Here is a 15,315-nt window from a genome sequence, read left to right on the forward strand (position 1 = left end):
ACTAAATGAAGAAAGCAGATTGGATGAGTTTAGTTGCATTATGGTATCTTTATTTATGTACATTCTTAATATATTAAACACATTAGTTCTTTACTTGCATAATTACATATGTTCTCTCCTATTTTCATAAAACAAAGTCTTTCTGGGTCTTTTTTTATAAAATAAATCTTTAGTGGAAATACTATTTCATTTTTCTCCTAACTACTATAAGAAATAAAATCAGCAAAACAGTATGGAGCTGACTGTTGATCTCATTGTTGAGGAAACAGTATGGTGTGGATGAGGACTACAGCAGACTGGAGCAGACGAACTTGACCTCAGAGGGATACAGCTTGTTCTAGCTGAGTTTAGCAGATGCAGGCCACATGTAGCTAGAGCTGTTTTTTTCAAGGAGAAACCCCAATACGAATTTTTATATGAAATTTTCCTATCTTTAAAATGTGAGCGACTAATTCAAACTGTGTGCTGAGTACTGACTGTACGGGCTGCCAGGATATAACCATGTAGAGATACTGTTAAGGTAGAATCATTGAATTCTTTTGTATGCTTTAGACATAATTTGTTTTTTTTAAAGTTTGACATAGATATGAAAGCTGACATAAAGATTGTTTTTAGTTGAAAAATTTCCTCAGGTTAATTTTGATTCAGCAGAATTCTGAATATAGAATTGCTTTGTCTTTTCTAAAACCTAGCCCCTGGCTTAGCAATAAGAGTTACTTTAAAATGCATAAAAGTAGCAGTTAGTGGCTTTTATGTGGAATTATAATGTACAAAAACAGGGAAGTACATATTTTGCATTATTGAGAACTAAAAGATTTTTAATGCTAGGTTTCTTCTCTCACTCACTATTGAACCACATTTTGTTGAAGTGCTCTTTCTAAACTGCCATTTTAAAACATTGTGCTGTCTGAAGATAATAGTAATATGAATGCTAAAACTTGGTAATTCCTGACTTACTTGGGACTTATTGGGAAAGTAACTTCAATTATATATGATTCCCATGTAATGGTTGAGGCTAAGTGAATGACGACAGACCAACCAGTTAATGATTGTGGTGTGTTAGAAGCAGGTCTGGACTAGTAATAAGATCTGCGTTGTACCCTGCTTTGTGTAGCCTTGGGGAATTTGTACATTTTAATGATGATGAAAGCTTTGAATTGTATGATTTTTTTTAAACTCTAAGATTTTTAGATCTTAAACCTTAGTAGGAATTTTTTGATTGTTCCAACGCAGAGAGTTTTTACTTGTAGTATGTTATTTACGTGTTGGCTCTAATTATCTCTCGTGCATCCACCATGGAAACACACACGAACAAAGTCTAGCATGGGAAAAAGCACAGAGAAGAAAGCAACTGGTGACTGTGTGTTTTGTTCTCTTTAACCAGCCTTACTAATGTCCATAACACGCAAGCCCACTGTTGGCACTGCTGCATCTTTACTTTGATGTCAGCTGCAATGACAATTTTTGCTTTGATTTCGCTTTTCATCTCAGTATTGGGAAATGCTGAACTATTTTGCAAGTCAAGGCCAAAAATCTATTGGCCTTTATTTGAGACATTTTTCATATTCCTGAGCAGTGAGAATTTATATAATTTTTGTAGTTTGCTACTCAATGCAAATTAACCTAACATTTGTTTTAGGTGTTATATTCTTAATAAGCACCATTTATATTAAAAGTAGTCTTCTATTCAATGCACTTTTCAAATGGAATTGCCTATAGAAAATAATTGTGACATATAATCATTTTAAGACACTTGAATTAATAGAGAAATTGAACAGAAAAAGATTATCATTGTGGATTTCTCCTGTAGTCTGGTAAATTCAGGTTATTTAGAACAAAAATGTTGGTTTCTGATATAATCATCATTTTTAAAAAGTCTTCAAATTTTTAATAGAGAATTTAATAATTTGACATTAATGCTTTTATGCATTTTTTTCAACAAGTGCCAGTACTTTTTCTTTAATAACTGCTTAAGTGAAATTGTAATGTTATATGTGAAGGTTCTGAGAACTTAGCCAAATTCACAAGTTCTTTTTCAGTCAATAGCATATTACAATGAATAAGCACAATAATTAAGCTCTGGAAAGCCACTTGGATTTTCATAATGTATGCTATCTTTTTAAAATTCATGCAGGAAAAACCATAAAATATTAGATTAATGAGATATAAAGATTGCTGGGATATTGTATTTAGTATTTTTTATCTTATGTTTTACAGCTCAACATGAATTCTGCTCCTACGTTCATGCATTTTCCTCCAAAAGGCAGACCCAAAAGAGCTGATACTTTTGACCTTCAAAGAATTGGATTTGCAGCTGAACAACTCGCAAAGTGGATTGCTGACAGAACGGATGTTCATGTATGTTTTTATTCCTCACGGTTTTAATAATAGACTAATTAGTTTGGTTTGTTATAACACTGTAGTAAGGCCACAGGATTCTTAAAATTAACTCTGTAGAACATTTTTCCTTGTTTAGAGAAAACCGTGTGATAGCCGTAAGCTGAATTTTGACTGAGTTAGGTGAATTTAAATGGTTTTTAGAATAATGGTACACTGATACTTTAAGAACCATTAAAAAGTACACGAGTTGGGCACAAAGTAATTTCAGAGGCTAAAATATATATGGAATATTGTTCAAAGGTATTAGTAAAGAAATTCTAGGGTATGTGCTATGGTGAGCACTGTGAATTGTGTAAGACTGTTGAATCACAGACCTGTACCTCTGAAACAAATAATACATTATGTGTTAAAAAAAAAAAGGAAGATAGTTGGAAGGGAAAAATGAAGGGGGGGAAATCAGAGGGAGAGATGAACCATGAGAGACGATGGACTCTGAGAAACAAACTGAGGGTTCTAGAGGGGGGTGGGGGGATGGATTGGCCTGGTGATGGGTATTAAAGAGGGCACGTTCTGCATGGAGCACTGGGTGTTATACGCAAACAATGAATCATGGAACACTACATCAAAAACTAATGATGGTATGGTGATTAACATATCAATAAAAAAGATGTGTAATTTTTATTTAGCTTTTGGGCAAATACAAATGATATAATACTTTTCATGAACCACGTGAGAAAATATGTATACTGTTCTTTGGACTATGGAATAACTAATTCTGTGTGTGTGTAATGTCTTTATGTAATTGAACTTTAACAATTCTACTTCTAGAAGTTTAACCTAAGGATATATTAGGGATGATTCAAATACTTAGCCATAGAAATATTTTTTAAGTAACATTCATTCTAATGGAAAACAATTGGAAATAATTGAAATGTCTAAAAATAGGAGACTACTTATATGTACTGTAGCATGGACAACAATGGTCTACAAGTATATTTGACATAGAAAGAAGCTCAAGGTATAGGTTAGAAAAGTAGTATTTATAGTATGATCTAGAATTTTGTTTTAAAGCATAAATGTGAGTGTAGATATGTAGACAGTTTATTGAGGAAGTAAACAAACCGAAATCTTGATGGTGGTTAATGTCTATGTGGAGGGCTTAAGGCTGCTTTATTCCTTCATCTCACCAGAATTTTCTATAGTGAACAATTATAACCAGTAATTTTAAAGTACATTTATTCTAGAATATGTAATTTTACCATAAGGTATAAACACATTCTTAGTCAAGATGGGTGTCTCTCATCATTGTTAACTCTTGTCATCTTTTTTCTTTTTTAATCTTTTGGCAAATATTCAGTTCTGCAACAGTATCATTCAGTTCATACAAGATACTAAGGGTAATATTGAAAAAGTACTATTAATTCTTTATAAGGGTTACTGAATTTTCATCAGAAATGATTCTAATCTATTGATCATACCTACACTTTAAGTTACTTGATAACCCTGTGAATAGAAAAACCATTGAATTGTACACCAGGTGAATTGTATGGTGTATTATATGTCAATAAAGATGTTAAAAAATGTTAAAGATGTTAAAATGTCCCAATTTGGAATAATAAATATATTACACCCCTATTTCCTCTCCCTGTACTAGATGATCCCACGTTTCATAGGTGAAACACAGCAGTTCTGGGTTAAATATAAGTAATGTGTATGTATAGTAACTGTTCACCTAAAGCAGGTCTTTTTACATAGCCATGATGTTGGAAGCCATTTGTTTCTGATTTGTAAAGGGTAAAAGGAGTGTTAGTTCCACAAATGAAAAGTAGGGTGGCACCTTTTTAAAGTTTTGGAGTTGAAAATTGGAAGGACTGGAATATGGTCAAGAGAAAAACACCTTTTACTTTATTCAACTCTTAAAATTTTCACTGCACGTTTGCAGATTCGAGTCTTCAGACCCCCCAACTATTCTGGCACCATTGCTTTGGCCCTGTTAGTGTCACTTGTTGGCGGTTTGCTCTATTTAAGAAGGAACAACTTGGAATTCATCTATAACAAGACTGGCTGGGCCATGGTATCTCTGGTATGTTATTACACTACGCTTTTTCTCCTTATTTCTTTGTAAATAGTGTAAGTTGTATGGTTGTTGATTTTCAACAAGTGTCAGAGTATTCAGTGAGAAAAGAATAGTCTTCAACAAATTGTGCTGGAACAGTCAAATGTCCTCATGTAAATAATGAACCACAACCTTAACTCACACCACATATAAAAATTACTCAAAATGGATTATGGTTCCATATGTAAAACTAAAATTATAAATCTTCCAGAAGAATACCAAATCTTTATAACACAAAAAGCATAAACCATGGGAGAAAAAATAATAAATTGGACTTAATCAAGATTAAAATATTTGCTCTTCAAAAGAATCCATAGACTCAGAGAAAATATTTGGAAAATATATGTGTATGGGGCATATATCTAGAATATGTGAAGAATTATTGCTACCCACAAGATAGAAATCATGGTTCTAAAAAACAGTCAATCTGTTTATAGGTAAGATGGCATATATACATACTAGCCTCTCTCTCCTGCTAACAGAACTATAAACCTGGAGTGAATGCAAAGCTCCTCAGGTGTTTGGTGTTTCTAAAAAGTAAAGATCAGGTGGATCAGGTAAGAATACCAGCATTCAAGATGACATTTAATTAGTAGATAAAAAATTACCAACCTTCTACATCTCTGTATCCTTGATTTGAGTTTGGGCAATTTGGAGCAGACAGGTATCTAGGAGATACCTCTAGTTCTGGCTCAAGGAGAGTAGAAGAGATTCTTGTGTTTTTTTCTATTTTCTTGTACCCCAATTCCTCAGGCAATCCTGTGGGAGAACAGTAGAGACAATGAAAGCAGTTGGTAGTGGGAACTACAGGAGCCAAACTCTTAAAGGAGAACCTTCCTCATCATGTCAAAATTTATAGAACTGTACACCAAAAGAATAAAAAGTCAATTTTACTGTGTACTAATTCAGAAAATAGGCAAAAGATTTGAAGTGATGCTTGACTAAAGAGCATAGACAAAGGGCAAAAAAGCACATGCAAATTCCATGGTAGTGAACCCACATCTTCTGGCTTGGATGTTCTTGTGGTCCAATAAATGTTTCTATTCTGTATACTGACATATATCCTGTGAGTCACCCAAGGCAAAGGGACAGCGCCCTGTTAAAATATTGAACTTAGAAGCCTCCATTTTATGGTTGGTAATTGATTGGTTTTGATTGCGGTACTTGTAGGCAAAAATCCATGTTCTGCACCCTGGGGATAAATAGAGAAAGAAGTTATAGTCTTCCACTAATGGCTGTTGAATAGCCATTCTGATCTCTCCTCAATTTGAGACATTGCATAGAGCTAAAGAGCTTAAAGGATATGATAGGCCCTTGTGGGGTCTTCTGTGGAGACCAGGATATCAATGTTGTAAAATAAGGGTGTACAATTGAAAGAAAGGGGAAGGTGGCCTGGTTAATCCTGTAGAACAAATAAGAAATACCCTTTTGGAGAATTGCTGCATTGAGACCCCACACTGCTGAGTAAAACAATGTATAAATCTAGAAACAGTAGGCTTTTTGTTTGTTTCTTTGCTACATGTAAGGAAAGGACTCCCCGCCCCCCACCCCAGCTTTACTGAGGAATAATTGACATATAACATTGTGTGAAAGTTAAGGGTATACAATGTAATGATTTGATACCTGTATATATTGCAAAATGATTACCATAATAAAGTTAGTTAATACCTTTATCACCTCATATGAATTACCTCTGTGTGTGTGCGTTGCATGGTGAGAATATTTAAGATTAACTCTATAACTGGAAATTTGTACCCTTTGACCAACATCTCCCTGTTTTCCCCACCTTACAGCCCCCTGAAATCACCGTTCTATTCTCCCTTTTTTTAGATTCTACATATAAGGGAGATCATAAAGTATTAATTAGCCTTTCTCTAACTTATTTTACTTGGCATTATGCTATCCAGGTCCATCCATGTTGTTGCAAATGCATGATTTTGTTTTTTATGGCTGAAATGTGATATATATATCCATATTCATCTGTCAGTGAGCACTTAAGTGGTTTCTATATCTTGATTATTGTGAATAATAATGCAGTGAATATGGGGGTTCAGATCTCTCTTTAGGATAGAATATGATTGCTTTCAGATACTTACCCAGAAGTGGGATTGCTGGATCATATGGTAGTTGTATTTTTAATTTTTTAAGGAACCTCCATACTGTTTTCTATAGTGGCTGTACCTTTTACCTTCCCATCAACAGTGCATAAGTATTCCTTTTTCTACGTCCTTGCCAACACTTGTTACCTCTTATCTTTTTGATAATAACCATTCTAATAGGTATTAGGTGTTACTTCATTGTGATTTTGATTTCCATTTCCTTGATGATTGGTGATTTTTGAGCATCTTTTCATGTACCTGTTAGCCATTTTTAGGTCTTCTTTGGAAAAATGCCCATACAGGTTTTGTGCCTACTTTTTAATTGGATTTTTTTTCTTGAGTTGTGTGAGTTTCTTATACATTTGGACTCCTTCTCCAACATATGACTTGCATATTATTTTCTCCTATTGTCTAAGTTGCCTTTTCATTTTGTTGATGATTACCACTGCTTTGCAAAAGCTTTATAGTGTGATATAGTCCCATTTTTACTTTTGCTTTTGGTGTCATATTCAAAATATTGTCAAGACCAATGTCAATGAGCTTTTTTCATATGTTTACTTCTAAGAGTTTTATAGTTTGGGGTCTTAGGTATAATCCTTTAATCCATTTCGAATTAATTTTTGTGATTGGCATAAGATAGGTGTCCATTTTCATTCTCTGGCATGTGAAGATCCACTTTTCTCAGGACTTTTTATTGAAGAGACTATGCTTTCCTCATTGAGTGTTCTTTACTCCCTTGTCAAATATTTGTTTTGTTTTTCTGCCATTTTGGTATGTATGTATGTATGTATGTATTTATTTTATGTTCAGTTAGACAGCATATAGTAGTACATTAGTTTTTGATGTAGTGTTCAGCCATTCATTAGTTATGTATAACACCCAGTGCTCATCACCATACGTGCCCTCCTTAATACCCATCACCAGTTACCACATCTCCACACCCCCTCCCTTCTGTAACCCTCAGTTTTTTTTCCAGAGTCTAGAGTCTCTCATGGTTTGTCTCCCTCTCTGATTTCTTCCCATTCAGTTTTCCCTCCCTTCCCCTGTGGTCCTCCATGCTGTTCCTTATGTTCCACATATGAGTGAAACCATATGATAATTGTCTTTTTCCGTTTGACTTATTTCACTTAGCATAATCCCCTCCAGTTCCACCCATGTCGATGCAGATGCTGGGTATTCATCCTTTCTGATGGCTAATACTCCATCACATCTTCTTTATCCATTCATCTGTTGAAGGGCATCTTGGCTCTTTCCAGTTTGGCTCTTGTGGACATTGCTGCTATGAACATTGGGGTGCATGTGCCCCTTCTTTTCACTACATCTGTGTCTTTGGGGTACTTGTATTTACCCCAAAGATACAGAAGTGGTGTCAAATACTTGATGATGGTACTTGTGTGAGTTTATTTCTGGGCTTGCAATTCTATTGCATTGGTCTATTTCTGACAGTACCCTTCTGTTTTGATTACTTTGTAACATACTTTGAATTCAGGGAATTTCGTGCTTCCAGGTTTGTTCTTTCTATGTACTGTGTTGGCTATTTGGCATCTTTTTATGGTTCCATACAAATTTTAGGATTTTTTTTTTTTTCTATGTGAAAAATGTCATTGGAATTTTGATAGTGATTGCATTGAATTTAGGTAGTATGGACTTAATAACAATATAAATTCTTCTGCTGTGTGAACACAGGATATTTTTCCATTTGTTTCCTTTCTTTCTTGAATATCTTTTACCTCCCTGGTTAAATTTATTCCTAAGAATTTTATTGTTTTTGATGCTATTGTAAATGGGACTTTTAAAAAAAATTTTTTTTCAGATGTTGTGTTGTTAGACTCTAGCAACATAACTGATTTCTATATACTGAAACTTTATTGCAATTGGTTATTAATTCTAATAGGTTTTTGGTGGAGTCTAGGAATTTCTGTATATAAGATCATATCATCTACAAACAATTTTACTTTTCCCTTTCTGATTTGGATAATAATAATAATAATTTCTTTTTCTTGCCCATTTGGTCTGGCTAGGACTTGCACTATGATGCTGAACAGGAATGATGATAGTGGCCACCCTTGTCTTGTTTCTGATCTTAGAGACCTTCCAGCCTATCATTATTTAGAATGATGTTAGCTGTGGGATCATCAAATAGGGCTTTTATTATGTTGAGCTATATTTCTTCTATATCCAATTTATTGAGAGTTTTTCTCATGGAAGGATGTTGAATTTTGTGAAATACTTTTTATATCTATAGAGATGATCATATGGTTGATTTTCATCTTTCATCCTATTAATGTAGTATATCCCATGCCTTATCTTTATTGAACCCTCCTTGCATACATGGAATAAATCCCTCTTAATCATGGTGTATAATCTTTTAATGTACTGTTGAATTTTGTTGAGAATTTTTGCATTTGTATTCATCAAGGATGTTTATTTGTAGTTTTCTTCTAGTGTCTTTATCAGGCTGTTGTTGAAATTGGGGTATTGGAGTCCCTGATTACTGTACTGCTGTTTTTTTTCTACCTTCAGATATGTTAATGTTGGCTTAATATGTGTAGGTTCTGTGATATGGTCATATATATTTACAACTACTATATTTTTCATTTTTCATTATATAATGACCCTATTTATCTCTTGTGACCATTTTTTACTTCAACTCTATTTTTTTCTGATGAGTGTATAGCTACCCTGTTCTCTTGGTTTCCATTTCTGTGGAATATCTTTTTCCATATCTTCCCTTTGAAAGTATTTTTCTGCTTGAAGCTGAAAGGAGTGTCTCGGGGGCACCATATAGTTGGGTCTTCTTTTTTTATCCATTTATCTACTCTATATCTTTTGAATGGATAATTTCATCCATTTACATTTAAAGTAATTATTGATAGGTAAGGACTTCTTAATGCCTTCTTAATTGTTTTCTGCTGCCAGAGGGCTTGGGGTTTTATTTTTTTGGCAGGCGGGGCTGGGGGGGGGTCATTTTGTCACTTTGCCTCAGTTGAGCATCTAGGAAGTATTAAAACTGTGAAGTCTTCTCAGTGCACTTTGAACCTGGAAAACAATCCAAACAGGCCCATGGGACTATGAGTCTGGGAGGTTGGACATGTCCCCTCATCCAGGAATTGTGATGTCTAAGGAACAAAACCCAGACTCAGAACAAGAAAATAAATTCCATACCCCCAACCCAGGGGAAAAAAAAAAAAAGAATCGGTCCATATGTAAGAGGCTACAGCCAGCTGTTTCTGGCTGGTTTTTTGTTCCCTCCTTTATGAGGTGATGATTGTTTACAGTGGTATGCTTTGACTCCCTTCTCTTTTTCTTTTGTGTATTTTGTGTAGTTTTGCTTTGTGGTTACCATGAGGCTTACATAAAACATCTTATGATAGGAATATCCTTATGATACTCCTCGTAAGGATCCTTTGTTCTTGAGAGGAGCAGAAAGTGCTAAGGGGTGCAGTGTTAGTGGCAGGTATCAAAAATTGGCAAGAAATATTTCTTTCCAGACAATGAGGACCCTGTCCTGAGAAGGAATACTTGTGGTTGGGACCTTACTTAGATACAGAAGGATTACATGGGGAGGTGGTAAAGACAGCTCGGGCAATGAGTGCTAAGGAACCAGAGATGGCAGAATTCAAAGTACAAGCAGAGATCAACCCAGGAAAATGAGTGCTTTACCTTTGAAGTACTGATCATGTTTCTTAGTGGCAGTGGCTCATGAAGAAATCAAGGGGAGTGAAGATTTAGGGGAAGAAGTCTGCCTGGAATCGGTTAAGTTCTGAGAGACAAAGGAGGTATGGCTACACAGAGGCATCATATTTTAAGGAAATGGCCAGTTTTCATAACAACAACAACAAATTGAACCACTGAGTTATGTGGTCTCTTGCTTGTAGCCATTTCACCAGTTCAGGAAAAATGGATGCTATTCAAATATGAGCAATATCAGAGCAATATCAACAAAGGATTTAACACAGTATCTGTGCATATCATTACAAGGAAATAATTTACAAATGAGAGCAGCTTTTCCTACAGATACAGAAAACTTACCAGAAAACTTTTGCTAGAAAGTTAAGTGAAATTATAAAAAAAAAATCACTCTAGTATGGATAATGAAGTACTTGCAAGAAAGAATGTAAAACTAAGTATGAGAATTTAGAGATGGCTAGAAAATAGGAAGTAGTAACATGGCATATGACAAATCTTGCTTATGAACATGGAATCAAAAGGTTTTTCTTTAACAGTACTACCAACCAAATTTAACTGTATATAAAATAACAAAAGTCAGGTTGTAGGAATGGTTGGTTAAGCCATAGGGGAAGTATAAATTAATTGAAGGCCATCACAGTAATGGCTTAAGGTAGAAGTAGTGTTACTAATACCATAGAAATTACTTAATATTCATCACTTAGAATTTTAAAAAGTTAGCCAACTATAAATACAAGCGAACTTTCTTAGCTAGGTAAAGGATATCTTAAAATGTCTAGCAAATATCTTATTTAGTAGTGATAATTTAAAATAAAGCTTATAATTACATACTATTCATCATTTTATTAGTGGTCTTAGTCAAAGCTTAAGAACAGAAAAAGAAATGCAGGGAGTAAATAAATGTAAATGAGTAGACATGTCATATTTACTTATGATTGTCCACATGGAAAAGTCATCACCATTTATGGAGAACCAACAATAAAAATTATTACTAGAGTTGAACAGGTTTTCTGAATTCAAAGTCACTATCCAATAATCATTAGGATTTTTATACAGTAAACAATTTAAATATATAATTGGACATAAAATTTTTAACAATAGGAAGAAAAAATATACTTAAATCTAACAAAAGGGGCACCTGAGTGGCTCAGTCGTTAAGCATCTGCCTTTGGCTCAGGTCATGATCCCAGAGTGCTGGGATAGAGCCCCACAGGAAGCCTGCTTCTCCCTCTCCCACTCACCCTGCTTGTGTTCCCTCTCTCGCTATGTCTCTGTCAAATAAATAAATAAAATCTTAAAAAAAAAAAAAATCTAACAAAAGGTGTAAAAAATGCTTACAAATAGAATACCAAAATTCAGACTATATATATCTGTATATATTTATAGCTAATTGTTGGTTTGTGTAGTAGTCCTTTATCCTTCAAATATAAATTTGAAGTTTGAGTTTTTTTAAGTTCAATATTTGCTTACTTTTGATAATTGAGTTATAATGGATTAATTATACTCCAATATAATTGGATACTAGAGGTGATCTCAAGCACCTTAGTAAGTTTAAAAGTGTTTTGGGTTTTGCTCAGGCTAGTTTTCAAGTTGCTTCATTCAGTAAAGCTACCCAGGTTTTGTTTTGTTTTTTTAAGATTTTATTTATTTATTTGACAGAGAAAGAGAGACAGTGAGAGAGGGAGCACAAGCAGGGGGAGTGGGACAGGGAGAATCAGGCTTCCCACCGAGCAGGGAGCCTGATGCGCGGGGTTCGATCCCAGGACCCTGGGATCATGACCTGAGCCGAAGGCAGACGTTTAATGACTAAGCCACCCAGGCGCCCCTACCCAGGTTTTTTGATGAAAATATAGTACTTGTTTCAGTGTTTTTGTAAAGTTAAAACTTATTTAGTATTTAGTGTCATGCCAGATCTTGTCACTGTTTCAGTCTAGTGAAACACTGATAATATCTCTCTGAATTAGACTCAATTGAAAATAGCATGCCTTCATTATCCTCCTCCCCAGAATTATTGTTGTAAGCTAGTAATAATCATCATTACTATTTATTGTGTTTCTTCCTCCTTTGGGGTATGTTTTATGTACTTATTCCTTACAATAATGATGAAAAGGTTATTTGTATTATCTTCCTTTTATAAACAAGGAAACTAAGATTCAGTAAACTCAACTTGTAGCTCACACAGCTAGAAAATGATTAACTAGGAATTGTTTCCACGTGTCTGACTTCAAGTTCTATATTCTTTTCACGATGCTGGGCTTCTCTAAATCTGGACACATATCTCATATGTTGGATGTTTAAACCAATGGATGTAGTGGGCCATTATGACTACAAATAAATGCCTAAGAATATTTATATGGTACATAAATGTTAAATGCTTGAACAGATCAATTTTTTTCCATCCAGATTTTGTATTTCTGCTTTGAATCCTTGGAAGCCATTTACCTTGGCATAGCAGAAAATATTCTAACATTCACAAACACATACTTGAGAAAGAAATCTTGGCAAGTGTGCATGTTCCCCGATGGCAGACTTTTAGAAGTCAATAACAGGCTGCAGAGTACAGACGTGTTTTCAGACAATATGTTTTAAAACTCTGATGACAAAATGTTGAATTAAAAAAAGCTCCTCTTGAAACTTTTCTCCCTCTGTTTTTCATTAATATAGAAATATACAAACTGTAATCTTTTCCTGAGCCGTTGATAGCTTATGGAAACTAATTTGAATCTTCTTTACATTCTGCCTGATAGCCACCACTACCACCACCAAACCTGACTCTATTTATTTTTAAAAAAGGCTAGGTTTAAGTGAAAAAATGGATTTGTTCATTTCTAATCTTATCCAATTCTTAAGATATCCTTATAGATTAAGAGGCTACCCAAAATGCTAACCCATTTATTCAGATTCTCAAACATTTGTCTGTGTGAAATAACAAATATCCCATTTTCCTTTGGGAAAGAGAATGTTTTTTAGTAATTTTTGGCAAACTATTATCTGATTTGTGGAAACTCTGATGAAAGCCTTGGATTGCACAGAAAAGGAAAACTTCTAAAATGAAAATAATGAATTAGAGCGGACCACTTCTGTAATATCAAACATTGTATGCAAAATGAGAATAATGAGAAAAAGTTTGTAAAAGAAGCTCTATCCACATACCCATTTCTTGGTAAAGAACAAGTCTGTATACAACTAGCAATTGTATATTGAACCTATGCAAAAGTATCTCCCAGGGGATTACTGAGTGTTCCACATCCTTAGTTCTATAGACTGTATTCTATTACTGGGTGGTTTTTTTGTTTTTTTTTTTTTGTCTTTTTCATTATTCATATTATTGTATATGACTCACAGGTAGGCTGAGAATGCAGTATTTCCTGGCGAGAGGAAGCTGTTCATAGTGCTGTAGGGTGTAGGTTAGAGACAAAGTTCGCAATTTCCTTATATAGAGAAAGATATGCAAATATTTAAAAAGGTAATATTAGAGCTTCCTGATTCTGAGTTTTAAAAAAATTAGGTAGGGGCGCCTGGGTGGCTCAGTCGTTAAGCGTCTGCCTTCGGCTCAGGTCATGATCCCAGGGTCCTGGGATCGAGCCCCACATCGGGCTCCCTGCTCCACGGGAAGCCTGCTTCTCCCTCCCACTCCCCTGCTTGTGTTCCCTCTCTTGCTGTGTCTCTCTCTGTCAGATAAATAAAATCTTTAAAATAAATAAATAAATAAATAAATAAGGTAAAGGAATATTCATAGGTTCCTCCTGGTCTTGGAAAAAAAATATTATGAACTCCTGTTTATAAGTGATGATAATTGTTTATAGAGCTGAATAAGCATTGATTCTGGTTTTACTCCATTTTCCCTTCCTCCCTAAAGAAGAAGGATGATAAACAATGAACTTACACATTACCTGTTTTATGATGAGTTTAAAGTAGAACGATTGGGTAAAATATTGAACTACATTGGTACATAACTTTAAGGAGTATAATATGAATATATAGTTTATGGTTTTCAGAAATAAACGTTGACTTGGAATATCAAAATGAGTTAAAATGTTATGTTCCATAGCCCTTAGCAGAGATCTTCATGGCAACCTAAAGCTCCTCATAGATGGCTATCATTTCAAAGCAGAAATATAAGTGTGATAAATAGTTATATTCATTTCACACGCAAAGAAAAACATCCTAAGAATTTGCAATTAAAAACATGAAAGATAAACATCACTTTAAAAATCTAATAACCCAAACTTTATTATCACAGTAAATCTTAGTAGGACAGAAGCTGTTTTCTGCCTTTTAACACTGATGGTCTATATTGTAAGATGATTCACATATCTTAATGTGTCTTCTGTCTCAAAGAAATTGTATCAGTTTAATTGGGTAAGTTTTGTGACAAACCTAAGCTTGAAATTAATACAAACGATTACACAATTTTCACATTCCTGAAGGGTTCTTTGGTGTCTACATATTGTGTTGTATCAGTCAAAATGTATTTCTTGTGACCACACAAAACTGCAAGGCGGCTCTGACTTCAGAATGAGCACCTTTACAAATTTATTTGAACTGAATTATGTAATTTATGCAGGTACTATCGCTGTGGTTTTTTATTTTGTTCTCTTTACGAGTGAGAAGCAGGTAAGTGCTGCTAATATTTTTTTCAGTAAAGCAACTGTTGTTTTTAAGTTTGAGTCATTTGAAGATGGGTAGGTCTGTTTGCAAATTGGTAGTTTATATATATAGCCTCATATATATTTTTGTGTTAGGATTATGGCAAGAATATAATGAAAAATTTAATATATTTTTAGGGTATACTTTTCTTAATAAATTTAGTTCCTAATTTTGTGTAATGAGAACAGACAGTAGCCCAAAAATTCAAAGAATATTCAAAGATGACTGTAGAGAGGATTATATAAAACAGGATATTTAGTCTTTCCTATAAACTGAGTATAGTTGACCCTTGAACAAATCAGGTTTGAATTGTGGGGGTCCGTATATCAGATTATTTTCAGTAAATACAGTACAGTACTGGTAAGGTATTTTCTCTTCTTCATGAAGTTCATACTATTTTCTTTAGCTTATTTTAAGAGT

General features: G+C 34.2%; 1 protein-coding gene across 7 annotated transcripts in view; it reads left to right on the forward strand.

The window, feature by feature from the left end:
- Window positions 1-15,315, forward strand: part of TUSC3 (tumor suppressor candidate 3) — a 258,418-nt gene that overhangs the window by 145,832 nt on the left and 97,271 nt on the right. For all 7 annotated transcript variants that reach the window (XM_078069676.1, XM_078069677.1, XM_078069678.1 and 4 more), the window contains exons 4-5: window positions 2,218-2,358; window positions 4,283-4,423. In XM_078069676.1, the coding sequence (XP_077925802.1) occupies window positions 2,218-2,358; window positions 4,283-4,423 (282 nt within the window). The remainder of the gene's footprint in view (window positions 1-2,217; window positions 2,359-4,282; window positions 4,424-15,315) is intronic.

Source organism: Halichoerus grypus, chromosome 3 (assembly GCF_964656455.1).
Source record: "Halichoerus grypus chromosome 3, mHalGry1.hap1.1, whole genome shotgun sequence".
In the NCBI taxonomy this organism is placed as follows: domain Eukaryota; kingdom Metazoa; phylum Chordata; class Mammalia; order Carnivora; family Phocidae; genus Halichoerus; species Halichoerus grypus.